Source organism: Gossypium hirsutum, chromosome A04 (genome assembly GCF_007990345.1).
Source record: "Gossypium hirsutum isolate 1008001.06 chromosome A04, Gossypium_hirsutum_v2.1, whole genome shotgun sequence".
In the NCBI taxonomy this organism is placed as follows: domain Eukaryota; kingdom Viridiplantae; phylum Streptophyta; class Magnoliopsida; order Malvales; family Malvaceae; genus Gossypium; species Gossypium hirsutum.
In genome coordinates this window covers 68,733,498-68,752,165 of record NC_053427.1, presented here as the reverse complement: position 1 = coordinate 68,752,165, position 18,668 = coordinate 68,733,498, and the positions used below count along the sequence as shown (strand labels likewise).

The following is an 18,668-nucleotide window of genomic DNA, read 5'->3' as shown; positions in this document are numbered from 1 at the left end:
TAACACGTTAATCTAACTATTCAAATACGAACTACGTATTAACCCCTTACAATATTCGGCCAACCACACCTACAGATCAGAGTAAGCTTATAAGAAATCAATAAGCAACTCATTAACAAATTTTTGTCAGTGTTCACCACATAATCATAATTTCACTGCAAGCTGTCTTCCTGAGCAACAGTCACTAAATCATTTATAACTGGAGCTACAAAACTCCAAATCAAGTTCCATTAATTTTCCCTGAAAATAGACTCAATATCTTCTATCCATAAAATTTTCAAAATTTTTGGTTTAGCCAATCAATACCAGATTTTTCTCAAAGTTTCCCATGTTTCACTGTTTGACTAATCTAACCACTCTTTATTACGAATCAAATTTCTCATTGTACAGAATTCAAAATATGTTCTTGTTTATTTCATTTGAAACTAGACTCAATAAGCTTTAATTACATAATTTATTCAGCTTCTAATTCATCTCCCACAATTTATGGTGATTTTCCAAAGTCACGTTACTGCTGCTGTCCTAAGCAGATTTATTACCAAATCACTCTTTCACACATACCTTGCATGCATGTTATTTAAACATGTATATCACCAATCAATCATCACATATCTATGATTTTACTTAAGTATAATCTCCATTTCATCATTTTAAAGCACAACATGTTAGCCGATTTTTCCCTTTAGCATCTAAGGCACATGCATGCTCATTTGTTTGGCTCAACTTCACCTATCTTTCATTTTTCATCAAAAGAATATGAAACAACAACCATTTCCTTCATTTTAATTCATGACTAAATGCTCACAACACAACTAAAAACCAAAATATGCTTCAAGAGTTAAGGTAGAATCAAGAAGAACTCATGAACATCAAGATAGAAGCAAACTACCATGAACTTACCTTCAATTTTCTTCCCCAAGTGACCAAACATTCAAGAGCTTTCTCCTCTCCTTTCTCTTCTCTAACTTTCGACTATGATGAACAAAGATGGACAAAACTTTGTTCTTTTCACCCCTTTTTCTTTTAATAAAATTTCATATTTCATCCATTTAATTCTTTAATACAAAAGACATGAAATGCCCATCATGGAACATTTACCTAACCCATTATCATGGAACATTTACCTAACCCATTATCATGGAATATTTACCTAACCCATTATCAATTTTTATCAATTTGTGCCATAAACTATGGATATCAAGTGCACATATTGTCTACAACAACATGATGACCGACCACTTCTTGTAAAATGGGAGGTTTGACATCCAAATCCTCCTATTTTGCACTACTATTTATTTGGCCATTACAAATTAGCCTATAGCATTTTTAAACATTTTCACATAGGTTCTATTTCATAATTTCACTCACAAATGACAAAATCAAAGCATGAAATTTTGCCAACATTCACAGAATTACCGAAAATCGGGGCGTTACAGGTTGTTCCGAAAGGGATAATCTTTTGATCTCATTATGAAAAGGAATGTAACCCGAAAGGGTGATACTTGAAAAGGATTTATGTATTCAAATGGTACAACTTGAAAAGGTTATGTACACTTTGTGTGTACACTTGAAAATGAAAGGTATACTTTTTGTATGCCATATGAAAAGGAAAGGTATACTTTGTATATACCACTTGAAAAGGAAAGGTACACTATATGTGTACACTTGAAAAAGTTATGTGCATTTTGAGTGTACAAATTGAAAAGGGTATGTACACTTCGTGTGTACCACTTGAAAAAGGAATGTGCACCTCGAATGTACAACGAAAAAAAGAAAAGTCCATCGAAAATTCAAAAATTCAATGGAAACGTATTAACAAGTGAAATAAGAAGAAATGTCATGATGAGCTCATCTATGCATAATAATATTTTTGTACTAACCAATTTTGGTTGAATGATTGTGTATAGGTCATATTTGCTAGTTTGCTAAATTGATGGATAAATTGCTTTATGTGTGATTTACTTGTTATATATGAGTGGTAAGTGTAGTTTGGTTATATGAACTTACTAAGCATATAATGCTTACTAGGTTTATTTTTCCCTGTTCTATAGTGCTCAAACCTCGTGAAGGTTGGATCGGGTCGGAGTATCATCACACTATCAACTCCTTAATATTTGTATAAATTATAAACTCATTTTGATATAATGGCATGTATAGGCTAATGAGGCCAAATGATGATGTAATATATTTGTTTACAACTTAGCCATTGGAATGGCTAGTAATATGTATTTTGTTGTAATGTGGTATGTTCATGTTCAACAAGATACAAATCACCTGTCATAAAACTTGATTTACAAACCAATGTAAAGGTAAGATTTAAAGTATGTTTAAAGGTTGGAAATGTTAGATTGAATGATGGAAATTGGTTGAAATGGATGGTATATATTTATAAGTTTTCATGCAGGAAAGTGGTTAAGCTTGGGTGAGAAATAGGGCTAAGAAATGGCCTTATTTCATCCACGCGAGTAAGGCACACGGACGTGTGTCTAAACCATGTGTGACACACAGACAGCCCACGGGCGTGTGAAATGGCCGTGTGTCCCCTGCATCTTTAAATATGAAGTCAGGATAGTACACGGGCAGAAGACACGGCCGTGTCTAGTTCGTATGAATGACACGGGTTTCAAGCATGGTCGTGTGTCAAAATCGTGTAAAAATGGCTTAAAATGGTGAAAAATCAGTGTACCACACGACCTAGCCGCATGGGCGTGTGCCCAGGCCGTATGCCCCTTTGATACTTAAGAAATTGCAAGTCAGAATTCCACACGGGCGTGTGCCCCTATCTTCAAGGAAAAATTTTCCAAGTTGTCGGTTTAGTCCCGAACCATTTCCAAAGCATGTATTGGGCCCTGTAGGCCCATATTAGGGACTTTAAGTTTAATATTTGAAAAGAATTTATTTGAAATGCATATTTATAACTCGGTTTTGTATAAATGTTAGTGTATAAATCTAATAATGCCTCGTAACCCTATTCCGATGACGGATACGAGTTAGGGGTGTTACAGTGTGTCTCGACCGTGTAAGGGACATGGCGTTGGGACATGGGTGTATACGCTGGCCATGTGAAGTCTGCACCTTATTCATGAAAATTCATGAAAATTAAATTCACCACACGGCCTAGCACACGGGCGTGTGACTTGGCCGTGTGACCCTATTATGTTGATGATATCATAAACAAAGAGTAACACGGGCGTGTCCTAAGCTACACGGGCGTGTGTGTGACCACACAGTTTACCCACACGGGCGTGTGACCCTCCAAATCAAGAAAATTTTTCTAAGTGTTGTAAAAGTTTCGAAAGTTCTTGGTTTAGCCTCGAGCCACATCCAATGTAAGTTTTGGGCCTCGTAGGCCCGTATAAGGGGACAATATGCATGTTAATGAATAATTTGGATGAAATTTTATGGCTCGATTTTGTATGAATGTTTATGTTTCAGATGAAACAAGGTTGACATTAGGATGGGGAAGAGCTGACGACATGAAATCGACGTCACGATGAGAAGATTCGCCGCGTCTCGATGACATGATGAAGGACATCCCGACGAAGCAACATGCCACGTTGCCACAAGGCGACGTCTTCCCTATTCAACCGGGTTTCTTCTTCCAGTTAAACTTGGTTATTTTTTCCCAATTAAACTCTGATTATTCTAGGGATGTTTTAGTCATATTTGTACACGAAATTCAGCCTATAAATAGGCCTCTTAGCAACCCTAAATAGTTAAGAATAACAGCAACAAAATTAAGAGTGTTTGTGGGAATTTCAAGAAAACTTTTTATTTCTGGTTCGAGTTTATTTGTTTCTTCATCTTGTACTCCAATTTTCAGCTTTTTACCGTTTTAGTGAAGTTTTCTCTGCTCATAATTTTTTATCCTATTTGGAGGAGTTTTTCCATATAAATATTTATGTTAATTTTTTTTTTTAATTTTCATTTATGTTCGTTTCATAATTCAAGTTCGACTCAAAAAAGTACGATTATTCTGTGTGTAATAACATTGTTAAAATCATCCATAATTAGTCAATTAAGTTTCGATGGAGTTTGTGCAAATTTGTCAACTCCAATTACTTGTGAAAACTCCAAGTGTGAATTTGAAGAATTCAAAATTAGTAGATTTAAAAAATTCAAATTTAACGTATGAGATAAAAATTCAAAATCAAATAAATTATTGTATTCGTTATATTGCAATTCTAGAAACGAAAATTATTGAAAGTTGGATGAATAATATATGGACCAATCGTTAAACAGGTTTATCGACAAATAAGTTATATCGTGTAATTAGGGTGAGGAGGTGGAGACTTGCTGGGCCCATTCTTGGCCCATATTTTGCCTTGGGACGTTACAGTTACTTACGGGTAAACTAAAGATATCAAAGTAAAAATAAATTAATAGTCGGGTTTGGATAGGTGGGACAGTACGGTGTGTTGCGTTTAATTTAATTTTTGTCCAATACTACAGTATTGTTACAATATTTAATTTTATAATCACCGTTGTTTTTACAATAACTATAGATAAACGCACCACTCACCTTTAGTTTAATTGGCATCGTTAGGGTTGGGGGGACTATGAATAATACTAGGTATTGTATAAAAAATGACAGAAATGATAATAAAAAAAACTATAATGAAATTAATGTAAAAAACACAAACTAATGGTCTAATTTTGGTTTTAGTCCCTATTCTAGGTCAAAATTTGAAATTTATTCTTTTGGTTTTAATTTGATTCTTTCGACTTTATATTATACTAGTTTTATTTTAGTAGGAGAGGCGGAAGGGGATTTCAAAATTTGAAGTTGAATGAACCAAGTTTTTAATGATTACACATAGTAGGTTAAAATTAATGATAATTATAGTGTATGCAAATTATTATTACTAAAATTGGATCATAAAATTAAGGACAATGTAAAACTAATACTAAATTTGTACATTCACCCAATGCTTTTGGCTTTTCAAATTATTACTTTAATTGGCTATGAGTTTGGATTTTATAAAAATAGAGACCAATTAAAAATGAATGACTAAATCTGGAATTTTAACATAATCCAGAGACTACAACTAACTTCACGCCCATTGGTCCTTATAACAAAGACCAAAACCTTTTTTCTTACGTTTTCCCTAACAAGTTTTAGATCCATTTCTTGGAATCCAAAAGAAATGGCCAACAACAACAATCTAGAGGAATCGAGCCCTCTTTTGAGCAAACATGTTGGTGTTGAAGAAGATGAGAAGAAGAATCTAAATGTTAACAACTCAACCGACGTGGCAGCTTCGCCGGAAGCTAGGACCGGAGCTGGGTTTGGTTGGACCGCAGATGGTCTGCCCTTGGTCCACGGGAGTGTCGTTGGAGAACCAATGGGCCGGTCTCAGTGGGATTCCTCCCTCCTCGCTTGTCTTGGTCGTAACGATGAGTTTTGCAGCAGTGACGTTGAAGTTTGTAAGTTTTTATATAGTTTTATTTGAGAAATTCCTAATTCGATCTGTTCAATTTGGAATTTTCCTGCATTTAGAAGCCAAATCATAATTGCTAGGCTTAACTTAAATCTTTAATTCTGCTTTCTTTGTCTTTTTTTTTTTCCTGAAAAAATCCACCTTTGGAATGAGAGGGGAAAAAGAAGAAAAGAAAAGGAAAATCAATAGGTCATTTATGATTATGCACGAATTGGGTTGCAACGATTAAAAGAATGGGTAGGAATTGTAATGTTGTTCATTGTTTTTAAATCCATGATCAATTAATTTCTGGTTAATGTTATCTTTTTATACAATCTCATAAGATTTGTTAATCTGACTACTGTTTTTTAATATTCAAGTCTGACATATATATCTTTTTAGGTACATAAATATGATCATATGATTCTTCAAACACCATAATATTTGTATCACACAAAAAACTTCATGTAATTCGAATAACATGTACGAAGCTTGAAAGTTAGCACATTTTCTTGGTCATTTGTTTCTAAAAGAATGTAGAATAAAATGTTCTTGATTTGAAATTATGATATTTTGGTCAGGTCTACTAGGAAGCGTGGCCCCTTGTGTGCTGTATGGAAGCAATGTTGAAAGACTTGGATCTGCACCTGGGACCTTTGCAAATCATTGCTTGCCTTATTCTGGTCTTTACCTGATTGGAAATTCCTTTTTTGGCTGGAATTGTCTTGCTCCATGGTTTTCATACTCTACCCGAACTGCAATTCGGCGCAAGTTTAATCTGGAGGCAAGTGAATCTTATTGAGACCATTTTTTAACCAGCTCATTAAGCATATATTATGGATAACTTTGGGTTTCAGTTTTTCGTATACCCTTGTTTGATGTGGTTTTCAGAAGTTTCTGACATTCTGTGATGTTTTTGCTGGGGAAGTCCAATGTTCTATTTTATCCTCATTTTCATACGCATTGTTGACCTACAATGGACTGCTGAGTTTGTTGATCTCTAGAGTTAATTTGTGTTTTTGTTATGCATAGAATCAACTATGGAAGAGTTTTCAATTGCAAAGATTTATTTGTTGTGATTTTCTTTGCAAAAAACAGGGTACCTGTGAGGCACTTAACAGGTCAGGTGGATACTGTAGAAGCTGTTTGGAAGATGAAGTGCAACGTGAACAGTGCGAGTCCACCTGTGACTTTGCAACACATGTTTTCTGCCATGCATGTGCTCTTTGCCAGGAAGGCCGTGAGCTTCGTCGAAGGTTGCCTCACCCAGGGTTCAATGCTCAGCCTGTGCTGGTCATGATCCCTCCTGGCGAGCAGACCATGGGCCGTGGTGACTGAGTTCATTCTGGTCACGTGCTGAATTCGAATAGCTTGTTGCCGCCTTGTCCATGTTTTTGTCAGCGTGATGTCATGCGATAAAATAGTGTTGAAGGTTATCCACGTTGTTCAAATTCTTAAGTACCCACTGAAGTATGATCGCTAGTTGTGGTCAAGCACAATAACATATTGACGGACATATGGTTTTTACGTATTTTATGTGTATAATATAGTAAATATTACACTTCTTTTCTATCTCATTTTTCTTAAAAGGAAATTGGTGCTTTCACAATTCACAGTTAATACTTTTTTTCTCTCTTTTTCACTTCTCCTAGTTCTTGAATGAACTCATGTTGGATTCATAGGGTTGAATTTAACTGATAGAATCCATGTTACTCATCTAATGCAAGTATACTTAATATATTGTTTTCAGGTTTCTCGTATATATATATAAAAGGATTATATCTTAGTTCGAACATGTATAGGAAGAGAGTCCTTTCTGTATAAGAACACACAAGTAGGCATTGTTTGGGGTGATTTGTTCCTACGATTAGTTCACATGGAAAATGAAAAGGAAATAAAGAGGGCAATAGAAATGAGACAAATAAACTGCAATTAATGAAACAGATCAGTATTTTACTTCCTAGTCTACCAAATATGAGATTAAGATGTTTGTTCAACCAAGACAACTCTCTGGAAACAAAACAGGAAGAAAATTGTAAACAAACCATTTTGATATACAGATCAGAGGAAACGAGGCCTCGAAATCCTCATTCTCCTGGTGCAGAAACTCCTTGCTTCAGCCTCTCTTTCTTCATCTTCTTCTTTGATATTGGCTTCTTTTTTCTAGGTGGAAGAGTCTTCTGTGCATACGAGTAAAGTACATAGTTCCCAACAAGAAATGTCAGCAGTAGCCCCCCAACAACCAGCAGAACTATCAAGCCAGGATTGAATCCTTTGCCCTCAGTTTCATAAATAATCTTGTTTCCCTATTGCATTAGCAGAAACTAAAATCATCACGCATGTAATTTTATACTAAACACAACTAGCTGCTCAATACTTGTCTTCAGCCTGTTAATCTTTTCAAAAGGCCATAGAGAGCAAATAGGAAAACTTAGCCCTACTACAAAAGATCCTTGCTACATGAAAGATTCTATAAAGTATACGTGCATACAAACATTTCTGCAAAACATATACATCTATCATCAAGATTTTAAGAGATCACACAAGGTTTACATTGAGACCCCAGAAATTTATCCATGGATACTGATGACTCATATACCTATGTCTGTGTTTTAAGTAGATTGTTGACGAAATTATAGGATGTATCGCAAACTGAGTGAAGATTTTTCAGGCAGTCAACTAAAGCTTTCATCTTTCACTGTTCCTTTATGTTTTTTCAGTCAGAATTATGGAGAGGTATGGATGAACAAAAAGAACCCAACCAAATTGACTGATCAAATCCCACATAAAGATGGTGTTAATAGTTTCAATGATGCTGCAGCTTTATTTCAATCAAAATATCGAGAAGAAGAAAAAAAAAAGAGGATAGTTTGTTAAGTTTGCATGCAAAAATAAACAAGTAACAGTATCTTAATTAAGCATGAGAAAGAGCAAGAAAAAGTCTAAAAAAATTGGAATTAATTTGAAAAAGCACCACTGCACTAGATCGGAACTGTAACAAGTAATAAGCAAAGGAAACAAAACCAGATCTCTAAATTTGAACTGATTTAGCACGGATCTCACTGAAAAGCCATTGAAATTTAAGGGGAGAAAAACCAAGCGATCAAAGCAGAGATGGACCTTATCGGCGAACTCGAACTCGTCTGACATTACTGCCAAGTCCAAGTGCGAACTCGACGTTGGAGCTCCTCACTAGCACAAGTTGGGAACCAAAGTAACAAAAACAAAAACCGGTTTCTGGTAATCAAACGAATTCGGATATTCATTTGGCAGTTTAATGGATCCAACTGATAATTGGACTTTGAACCCAGATAGTAACATTGCCCAGTGAATTGGGTAAAATCCAGTGAGTTTTATGGGACTTGGAGGGTTACTTTTACTTTTATTGTTTTTAGGATTATTTATCATGGCAGAGTACCTATTACAAATAAAAAGATGTTTATTTAATCAAACATAATAATTTTCTAAACCCACACATTTACAAAATTATTTTATAATTATTTTTATTTAATTAAGTTCATCTTACTGTTTCAATTATTCTAGTAATATATAAATTATTGCTTTTACATCAAAATATCTCATCGTTATTTTAAGCCATAATGATCTTATTTTATAAAAAAATTATTTTAAGTTTCTATTTTTTTCGTATTTTTTAGCTCTTAAAACTTGACAACCCAAAAATTATGAAAAAGTTGACGTTTGTGCATTATGCTAATGTGGCATATGCCACCTACGCATTCAATTGATTTTTTTTTAATTTTTAAAAAATTATATTTTTACACTTTTTTAAATAAATATTTTAAAATTTAAAAATTTAATTAAATGCTGATGTGTCGTCCACCTAACAATTTATGTGTATGTCATGTCAGTAAAATAAAAAATGTTTAATTTTTTTTATTTATTATAAGGTGATTTAAAAAAAAATAATTGCCTCTAACAGAAAGAATGTACATATCTCATCAGACAGGGACTTGAAAAAAGACAATAGTACTAGTTAGTATTAAGAGATGCTTAATCCAGCAACTGGTTGTGGGTATTGTGGGCAGCTTTGACTTTTTCTGTTTTGTCCTAAACCCCATCCTCCTTTTAAAACATTAAGATTGATATAATGAAAAGCCAGCCTAATCCTACTTTCCCAAGCATTGAGAAGATACAAAAAGAGACGTGCTTCTGAATAAAAGTCTTTAAAAAAGAAGTAATCAGAAGTAAGTTTAGAATCAAGTTTAGTACATACTTTTCTCCCAAACAACCCACTCCATGTAATTGCTTACTCATTTTCCTTATTACCCAATTAAACAATTTTATAAAAAATGATGATTCTTTCCTTCATTGCTTTGATCCATCACCAACCGCCACTCAATAAAGTTTCTTAATTAAAAATAAAATAAAATAATAAATATGAAACATTTTTCACTCTACTTTACCAAGTGTCTACTCAAACTCCCATGTCTGCCCTTTGACAATGGGGATTGCTTGTGGAATCAACTAGGCAACCTTCAATCACTCCCCCCACCATTTTTCTTTGTCCCCAATCCCCTAAAACTTGTGCTTTTACATGTTATTGGGAACCTCAGCCCTTTTATTATTTGTTAGACAAGGTCCTGACCAATGTGGCTATTTTCTGACGAGGAACTGAAGAAGTTTATCATATCGTTGCAGTCAGATACACTGTCCTGCAAGCTCAACAATAGATGAGAGGTGCTGAAACTCATTGAGGGTTTAGCTTTTGGAACAATTGGAACCTGGGCTTCCCCCACCAGCATTTGGACCACTCCTCTCATTGTGGGTCTAGCCAGTGGATCAGGGTGTGAACATGCTAACCCCACCAGGAGGACCCTCCTCATCTCACCCTCATCGAAATCACCTTCCAGCGTGGCATCAGCTGCAGCTAACAATCTCCCTTCTCTACGCAAACTCCAAACCCATTCCACCAAATTCCCATTAGCTCCAACTTTTGCAGCTGCATTGGCATTTCTCTCGATTGGTCTTCTTCCACTAGCGACCTCTAGAACCACAGCTCCATAGCTAAACACATCCGTTTTCTCGGTCGCTCTCCCAGTTTGAAGATATTCGGGAGCCAAATATCCCATTGTGCCGGCAGCTACCGTGGCATCAGGCGATTTATCATGCTCAATTTGCCTTGCTAAACCAAAATCGCCTAGCTTTGCGTTGAACCCTTCATCCAGCATTATGTTGCTGGTCTTAACGTCTCTATGAATAATCTGGTGATCACACTCTTGATGCAAATAGGCCAAAGCAGAGGCAACTCCTAACAAAATTTTCTGCCTATGAGCCCATGGTAATGGCGTTCTGGCTTCAAATAATGCTTTATCCAGACTCCCATTAGGCATTAAATCATAAACTAATAAAATTTCACCTTTCTCATGGCACCATCCTTGCAACATTACAAGATTTCGATGCCTAAGGGTCCCAATTATTGACAACTCAGATAAAAACTCATTCTTGCCTTGACTAGTATGACTACATCTCTTAACAGCCACAATGTCGCCATTATCCGGTAAAATGCCTTTATAGACAGTCCCAAAAGCACCGTGACCGATAATTCTATTAGCATCGAAGCATCTCGTAGCTGCTTTCAGCTCTTTGTATCTGAACTCTTTTGGCATTTTGATTATCTCCGATGGAAAAGACTCGGATTTCTTCACATGCTTCAACTTTTTAGAGTAAACCCATATGAGAGCCCCAGCAAATAAGGCTAAAACGAAAGCCCCAGCCGTTACCACCCCTGCAACAGCCCCTGGACCTTGCTTACAAAACTGGTTATGACAAGAAGAAGAAGACGAAGACTTACTCAAATGAGAATCTGAAGGAGCCAATGAAGGTGGCTTTGATTTAACAATATTAGCCGTTGGGTTCATTAAAGTAGCCGTTGGAGGCGGCGGAGAATTTGAGTTGAAAGAAGAGCTAAAACTCCACCATTCAATGCTATGGACCTCGGTGCTTCCTTGTGTTGAGCCTGAAAATCCTACGTACATGAAATCATTAACATAATGATCGAGATCTAGAGGGAATGATAACATGGGCTCTTTAGGCTTCAAGGTTGAGTAAGAAACGGAGATATTGAAAATCCCAGATGAAGCATCGTATTCGACCCATGAATTAACGAGATCCCCACTTTTTAGATCAACATCTAAAGCCCCCAAGTCACCAACTTGAGAAGAAACCATGCTGTTGAGATCCAAACCAACATGGTTCCCATTAAAGTCATCGAATTCTACGTCCATAAGAGTGTCGAATTCAACAGCAACGAACCCCGAAGCCCGACCCTTATCATCTAAGAGTCCCAAAGAGCCGCCGCCGGCGCCAATGAAATCACCATCCGGGGAAATGACAAAGGCTAAACCACCGCCGATGGAAGACGGGTTGAGGTTAGTAATGTAGAAGGAGAAGAAGGTGGAGAAGCTACAAGGAGAATGAGTCTGGGGTTCCCGGAATCTGACGGGTTTCGAGTACAAGGCTCTGCCGGCGCCGGAAGCGGGTACTTGGAGGTCGCGAGTGAGTCTGACGCTCCCATTGTTTAAGTGAGCGTCACCAAGGAGCTTCAAGCTGCTGAGGTTTAACGTACCGAAATCGAATTCTGTGGCAGCAAAGATTCCGTTAAAGCTTGAGATAAAACAGAGGAAGAGAGGCAATGAGTAAGAAAATGACAACATTGTGGCTTCCCTTTGCAGTTTCTGATTATTCTCGAATGCCCCCAATATAAAAAAAAGACTGAAGATGATAATGCCTTGTTTGGGTGGGGAAATTTGTTGATGGTAAAATTGAGGAGATCTGAGGGAGGGATAACGAGGAAGAGTATATTTCTTTGGCTTAAAACATACCAACAAGGAATGAATGGTTTGCAGGAGGAAAGAGTGAGGGAATCCAATGAGCAGTGAAGAAGACAGGTGGCTACCCACGAAGGAAACACGTGTATTTCTAACGGTTATTTTTCTTTTTCGGTGTTTGTAAAAGAAATAAATTTAAAAAAAAAGATGCTTTTCACCAGCGTTCCCATTCCCACATCTCAGTTTCGTCGCCCCCTTTACAAGGAAACAACATTCAGTTGCACGTGTCTGCGTGATGTTAACGCGCTGATATAAACCAGACCCCGTGAGTTATTTAGACTTTTGATTAAAAAAAATTAAACTTGATCTTCTTATTATTAAGTTATGACTTATGAGTCAAGTTTCAGCTTTTGGGTACTTCATTGTTTTTAAATTAATATGGGAAAGTTGGATATTTTTTAATGGTGGATTGGGTTTGAAGATTACTGGCGGAGGATAATGGATGGCTTCGCAAGTTAAATAATAAAGCAGAGATAAGGAGGTGAAATAGTAAGAGACAGAAAATGTTGATGTTTAGCGTAAGAGTCATACATAATAATGTATGGATTAATCCAAGGGTTGAACAAGTGTCACGGGCCAGAGTTCAAAGCCCGTGACCATCGAGCCAAATGCATCCGATGGAGGTCTATTACTCAGATGGGGATCATTTGGCCCACGTGAGCTGGCCCGATTCAAGGAACTGTTGGAGAAGTCTGTCAAATTAACGTCTGGTTAGCCCAATCGGACTGGCCCGTTGCTTGAAGAGATTGAAGGTCCATCTACAAATATAGAAACATGATCTTAAAAGATATGATTTTATAATCTTAGAGATCTTAGATATGATATGGAATCTTATAAGATATTATATTCTAATCTTAGAGATCTTAGATATGATATGGAATCTTATAAGATATTATATTATATTCTTAGAGATCTTAGATATGATATGTAATCTTAGAAGATATGATTTTATATTCTTAGAGATTTGATTTGTAGATACCCTTTAATCATAGTCGTTGATGTACTTGATTTGTACCGTTGGATTTGGAGAGGCTCAACTATAAATAGAGGCCTGTCCCCTCATTTGTAGGGGACTCCATTCATTGTTTCATTATTCTTTGTGAATAAGAGAATAGAGAGCATTTACTCAAACACTTTGCGAGCGTCCCTTTCTGTTGTTCTTTTAAGCTTCTTTTGGCATAAGTTTGTTTCCGCTGTACGAGTTGGTGCCTTGGAGGAGTTCTTAAGGAACCCTCATTCGAGTAAAGGCTGACTTGGGCTAGTTTAGACGAGCAAATCGCCTAAGGCAGCACGGATTGCGAGACGAAAGGTCTAGCCCCGTGACAAGTGGTATTAGAGCTATTGGTTCGAAGGCACTGTTGGAATGTCGAAAGAAGAGTTCGAACAAAGATGGGCGAGAAAGTCTTTGAGGGAGATGCTGTCGGCCGTAGAGGTACGCGTGGGTAAACTTGAGGAGTCCATGGAGGACGTTAAAGAGTCTGATAATGCTCGTGGGGAAAGCATTGAAGACATGAAGGAACAGTTTAGGGACTTTGTGACCACGTGTCTAACTTCCTAAAGGGATAACGTGCAAGCGTTGCTAGATTTCCAAAGGAAGAAGCTGACAGAGAGGAACAATGCTCTCGAAGCCATGGTGAAGGCTTTGAAGGAGGAAATAATGGCCACGACGCTGGCTTTAAACACAAGAATAGAGGAGCTGGAGGGAGAGCTGGCCTTGTGTTAAGCAGTAGTGGGGGAAGGAGTGTCAAGTGCAGCACTCAGTAGCGAGTATGTCCCGAAGCTGAAAGAGTTTGTGGGGACAATGTCTGCATGTGATATGGACAATTTCTTGTGGAGGATGGAAAACTACTTCCGTGCCAAAGGTATCGTGGATGATGCGGGTAAGGAAAAAACTGCTTCATTATTTCTTACTGATATTGCGCTTTTATGGTGGCGAGGTAGGACCACAGATAAAAGGCAATGTGAGATTGGAACATGGGAGAAGTTCCAATGCAAGTTGAAGGGACAGTTTTACCCGGAGTTTGTCGAGGAAGAAGCTCGGGCAAAGTTGCAAGGGATAACGCAACGGGGCACAGTGGGGGAGTATGTTCGTGAGTTCAAGGAACTCATGCTCTAAGTTTCAGATGTGACCGAGAAAGAAGCAATACTTGCTTTTCAAGAGGGATTGAAGCCGTGGGTCAGACAGGAGGTGGAACAAAGAGGTGTCCAAAAGCTGTCGGAAGCCATGAAGGTAGCGGTATCCGTGGTTAAGCTTGGTCTAGGGAAAGATAAGCTTGGATCTTCCAAGCCCGATGGAAGGGGCGTATGTGAAGGGAATCACAAGGAAGATACGGATAAGTATGGCAATGGCAACAGCAACAATGGTGATAATGGGAAACCACGAGTTGGGAAGAAGAAACCCAAGAGGAAAAGGAACAAGCTGAAATGCTTTCTCTACGACGGTCCGCACATGTTAAAGAAGTGTCCGATGAAATCCGCGCTTAGGAAGAAGCCGGTGAGTAAGGCCTTGGGACTTGGTTCGAGCGCAAGGGGTGTCGAAGCCAAGGAGGCCGAAAGCGAGAAGAAGCCAGTCGAGTGCTTCTTATGTCATGGTCCGCATAGGTTGCAAAAGTGTCCAATGAAGTCTGTTATTGATGGGAATGATCGAGCAGATACGGAGCCCAGGAAGCTTGGTTTGAGCAAGAGAAAAGCCGAAGCCAAAAGGGCAAAGAGGAGCAAGTCTGTCATCGAAGGGAAATATAGAGCAGACAATGAGCCCAAGAAGCTTGGTTCGAGCAAGCGTAAAGTCGAAGCCAAGAGGGCTAAAAGGAGCAAAAAGAAGCGAGTAAAGTGCTTCTTGTGCCGTGGTCCGCATGAGTTGCGGAACTGTCTAAAGCAAGCCGTAGTCAAAGGAAAGGCAACGTTCGAGCATAAGGAGTCGTCGGAGGGGCTTCCACCCAAGGGAGAGGTGAGTTTGTCATCGAACTTAGAGGAAGAAGTTGCGATGAAAACAGTGAAGCTGGGACCAATGAGGCTCGAATCGTGTGAAGCGTCGGAGTTGGCCGAGTCATCGACAAGGCTTCCACCTATGAGAGAGGTGGGTGGTGCATCGGACTTCAAGGAAAAGAAGTGATGCATATGGGACAGTTGACCCGAGAAATGCAAAGGTACATTCGAAACACTCTGATAGTGTTTTGCATTCTAACTTGTGTACTTGGCGAGAACGTAGGGGCCCTTCCGAAGTCCTTGAGCAAGGAGGCCGAGAGACTGTGGGTAAAGCGAAGCCAAGTGTTGTGAATCATGAGGATTCTGTTCGAGGGAAGTTAGAATATGGACAAGGGAGTGACATAACTCCTTGTCGTCGAGATGTACAAACGAGTAAGATGGCTCGAGTTAAGAAGCGACGGAAGTCGAGGCAAAAGTCCCGAAGGAAGGGAAGAGCTAAGGCAACGAGTGGGATCCAAGGCGAATCAAGTCAGTCCCATTCAGGAGTCACAATGAGGACGTTGCGAGAATGGGTGGGGGAGAATGTCACGGGCCAGAGTTCAAAGCCCGTGACCATCGAGCCAAATGCATCTGATGGAGGTCTATTACTTAGATGGGGATCATTTGGCCCACGTGAGCTGGCCCGATTCAAGGAACTGTTGGAGAAGCCTGTCAGATTAACGTCTGGTTGGCGCAATCGGACTGGCCCGTTGCTTGAAGAGATTGAAGGTCCATCTACAAATATGGAAACATGATCTTAAAAGATATGATTTTATAATCTTAGAGATCTTAGATATGATATGGAATCTTATAAGATATTATATTATAATCTTAGATATCTTAGATATGATATGGAATCTTATAAGATATTATATTATATTCTTAGAGATCTTAGATATGATATGTAATCTTAGAAGATATGATTTTATATTCTTAGAGATTTGATTTGTAGATACCCTTTAATCATAGTCGTTGATGTACTTGATTTGTACCGTTGGATTTGGAGAGGCTCAACTATAAATAGAGGCCTGTCCCCTCATTTGTAGGGGACTCCATTCATTGTTTCATTATTCTTTGTGAATAAGAGAATAGAGAGCATTTACTCAAACCCTTTGCGAGCGTCCCTTTCTGTTGTTCTTTTGAGCTTCTTTTGGCATAAGTTTGCTTCTGCTGTACGAGTTGGTGCCTTGGAGGAGTTCTTAAGGAACCCTCATTCGAGTAAAGGCTGACTTGGGCTAGTTTAGACGAGCAAATCGCCTAAGGCCGCACGGATTGCGAGACGAAAGGTCTAGCCCCGTGACACTAGCACTAGTTTGTTGGTCGGCAACTTTGGCTTCGTCCTAGGCGTAAACCTACTATTATTGCAGCATGAGGCCCGTGACTTGAGATATCACAAACAATCCATCCAACTCCAAGTCAAGTATGAAAATGAAATATATTTGCTGATTACACTACACGTGACCTTATATGGGAATGCCTTGCTCATTCGTTAGTAAAGTCGAATTAGACTTTCAGTAATTAATATTCAGAATTGCACTTTTATATCTTTAATATCACTTAATTTAATTTTACTAAACACTTTCTTTTTTAGTCTAAAAATATAGTTTACTTTTTGAACGGTGTAAAAATAGAGTTATGAATATGGGAGAAAGCATTTATCTCCTAGGTGTGCCTTACCAAAAAAAAAAAGGCGTTTGACTTCATAAGCTGGGATTTTAATCTTCAAGTTTTGCGGGTTCTTGAGTTTCCTACTGTCTTTTGCAATTGGATCAATGTGTTGTTCCAATAGGGTAGGAAACGTGTAAATTATTTTATTAAAAAATAAAAAAATTTAATTCTCAGGAAATAGAGGTGAATCACAAAAGTCTCTTAAGTGCCAAGTCTTTCCTTAGTCAGAATATCCCTTCTATCGTAATTTAATAGCACAATTAAATATTAATATTATACCCTCAAATATTGAAAAAAAAATAGAACAAGAAAGAACACAGAAGTTTTAACAAGGTTCGGTAAATTATACCTACGTCTTCGAGCACTAACACCAGATGATAACTTCACTACCTCTAAAATATTGTAAACAAATAGAATTCCTTAAGAATTCTCAAATGGGAGAAGAGAGAAAACTAAAAGAGAAAGAATGGTTGCGATTTTTTTGAAATGAGAGATGGGAAGGCCTATTTATAGTTGAAGTTCAAGGATCAAACCGTAAATAGCCCATTATCTCAAGGACCAAAAAGGAAATTATCCCATGCCAATTTTTCCAAGTCAATTTTTAGTATCAAACCTCACCCTGCACGTCCTATTTTTGACATTTTAGTCAATATTAATGGCTGCCATAAATGTTAACACAATGTATGTATCACTCAACCCAAATACTCACTAGCTTTAAATGGAGGATTGGTTGGATATTTTTTGGGTTTTTTTAATCAAAATAGGACAAAAAATAATAAAATACCAAAATAATACAAGAAAAAAATTATGTACCAAAATGGTACATCCAGGGTGGTCACGCCACTGTCATAGGCCGCACCACCCTGACTCTGACAAAAATTTTGACTTTTCTATTTAAAAAAAAGTTAAAAATGAAAAAAATAAAAATCTGAAAAAAAGGGGATGGAGGGGGTGCCAAAGGAGGCACCGGTTGTGCCTCTGGCCCGACACCGATTGTGCCTCGGGCAGGGGCGACACCGATTGTGACTCTGGCAGAGGCGGCACCGTCTATTAGACCCCTCATGCAGAGGTTTTGTTTTTCTTTTTAGGGGACCATAATATATGGTCCCTAAACTTCATTTTGGGAAGAAAAGAAGGAGAAGAAGAAAAGAAGAGAAGAAGAAGAAGGAGAAGGAAGCGGCACTGGTGAGGGAGGGAAGAAAAAAGAAAATGAAAATGAAAAGGAGAGGGAAGGAAAAAGAATGAAAAAAAAGGTAATTTTTTTTTATAAATTTGAGTAAGTAATGTTAATTTAAATAAATAATTTATTTATTTTAGGTGTTATTATTATTATTGTTGTTGTTGATTTTGATTTAATTCAGATTTAATTTTTAAATTTATTTTTGTGCAATGTGTTATTTGGTTAAAAAGAGATATATATTAAGATATGTTTGTATTTATTTTATATTTTCATTCATTCCTAATTTATTTTTAATTTTTATTGAAGTAAAAAAGCGAATGTATGTTATGTGCAAAGAATGTTTTATTATTATTATTTTATATGATTTATTTGTTAAGTGTGTTTTAGGTTGATTAGATATATTTCTTATAAAATCTATTTGGCATGTTATATATTTTGATTATTTTAAATTTTTTATTTTTTATGTGATGGGGTTTTAAACATTTTACAAAAATAGTATAAAAAATAAAAAAATTAAAAATATCTTAATGAAAAAAATACGAAAGGAAATAAAATACGAAAAAAATTCGGGAAACTGGTGCTGGCGGG

At 37.4% G+C, this 18,668-nt stretch overlaps 3 protein-coding genes across 3 annotated transcripts; 1 reads left to right on the top strand and 2 right to left on the bottom strand.

The window, feature by feature from the left end:
* The first annotated feature begins 4,888 nt into the window (after positions 1-4,888).
* On the top strand, positions 4,889-6,985 carry LOC107933735 (cell number regulator 8). Its single transcript, XM_016866023.2, has 3 exons — positions 4,889-5,427; positions 6,002-6,204; positions 6,519-6,985. Exons 1-3 carry the CDS (start codon positions 5,148-5,150, stop codon positions 6,756-6,758), a joined length of 723 nt encoding a protein of 240 aa, XP_016721512.1. The 5' UTR covers positions 4,889-5,147; the 3' UTR covers positions 6,759-6,985.
* Positions 6,986-7,333: 348 nt separating this feature from the next.
* Positions 7,334-8,750, bottom strand: LOC107933744 (DNA-binding protein S1FA). Its single transcript, XM_016866032.2, has 2 exons — positions 8,541-8,750; positions 7,334-7,726 (listed from the first exon to the last, which is right to left on the bottom strand). Exons 1-2 carry the CDS (start codon positions 8,568-8,570, stop codon positions 7,508-7,510), a joined length of 249 nt encoding a protein of 82 aa, XP_016721521.1. The 5' UTR covers positions 8,571-8,750; the 3' UTR covers positions 7,334-7,507.
* Positions 8,751-9,719: 969 nt separating this feature from the next.
* On the bottom strand, positions 9,720-12,338 carry LOC107933753 (L-type lectin-domain containing receptor kinase VIII.1). The gene has a single exon (XM_016866043.2). It carries the CDS (start codon positions 12,092-12,094, stop codon positions 10,010-10,012), a length of 2,085 nt encoding a protein of 694 aa, XP_016721532.1. The 5' UTR covers positions 12,095-12,338; the 3' UTR covers positions 9,720-10,009.
* Positions 12,339-18,668: the final 6,330 nt, after the last annotated feature.

What these genes read in the sequence shown, in the direction of transcription:
- LOC107933735 (XM_016866023.2), top strand. Translation starts at nt 5,148, where the DNA reads ATGGCCAACAACAACAATCTAGAGGAATCGAGCCCTCTTTTGAGCAAA. An exon ending in CAGCAGTGACGTTGAAGTTT is followed by an intron (nt 5,428 to 6,001) that starts GTAAGTTTTTAT and finishes TATTTTGGTCAG; the next exon opens with GTCTACTAGGAAGCGTGGCC. An exon ending in GGCGCAAGTTTAATCTGGAG is followed by an intron (nt 6,205 to 6,518) that starts GCAAGTGAATCT and finishes TGCAAAAAACAG; the next exon opens with GGTACCTGTGAGGCACTTAA.
- LOC107933744 (XM_016866032.2), bottom strand. Translation starts at nt 8,570, where the DNA reads ATGTCAGACGAGTTCGAGTTCGCCGATAAG. An exon ending in AGTTCGAGTTCGCCGATAAG is followed by an intron (nt 7,727 to 8,540) that starts GTCCATCTCTGC and finishes CTAATGCAATAG; the next exon opens with GGAAACAAGATTATTTATGA.
- LOC107933753 (XM_016866043.2), bottom strand. Translation starts at nt 12,094, where the DNA reads ATGTTGTCATTTTCTTACTCATTGCCTCTCTTCCTCTGTTTTATCTCA.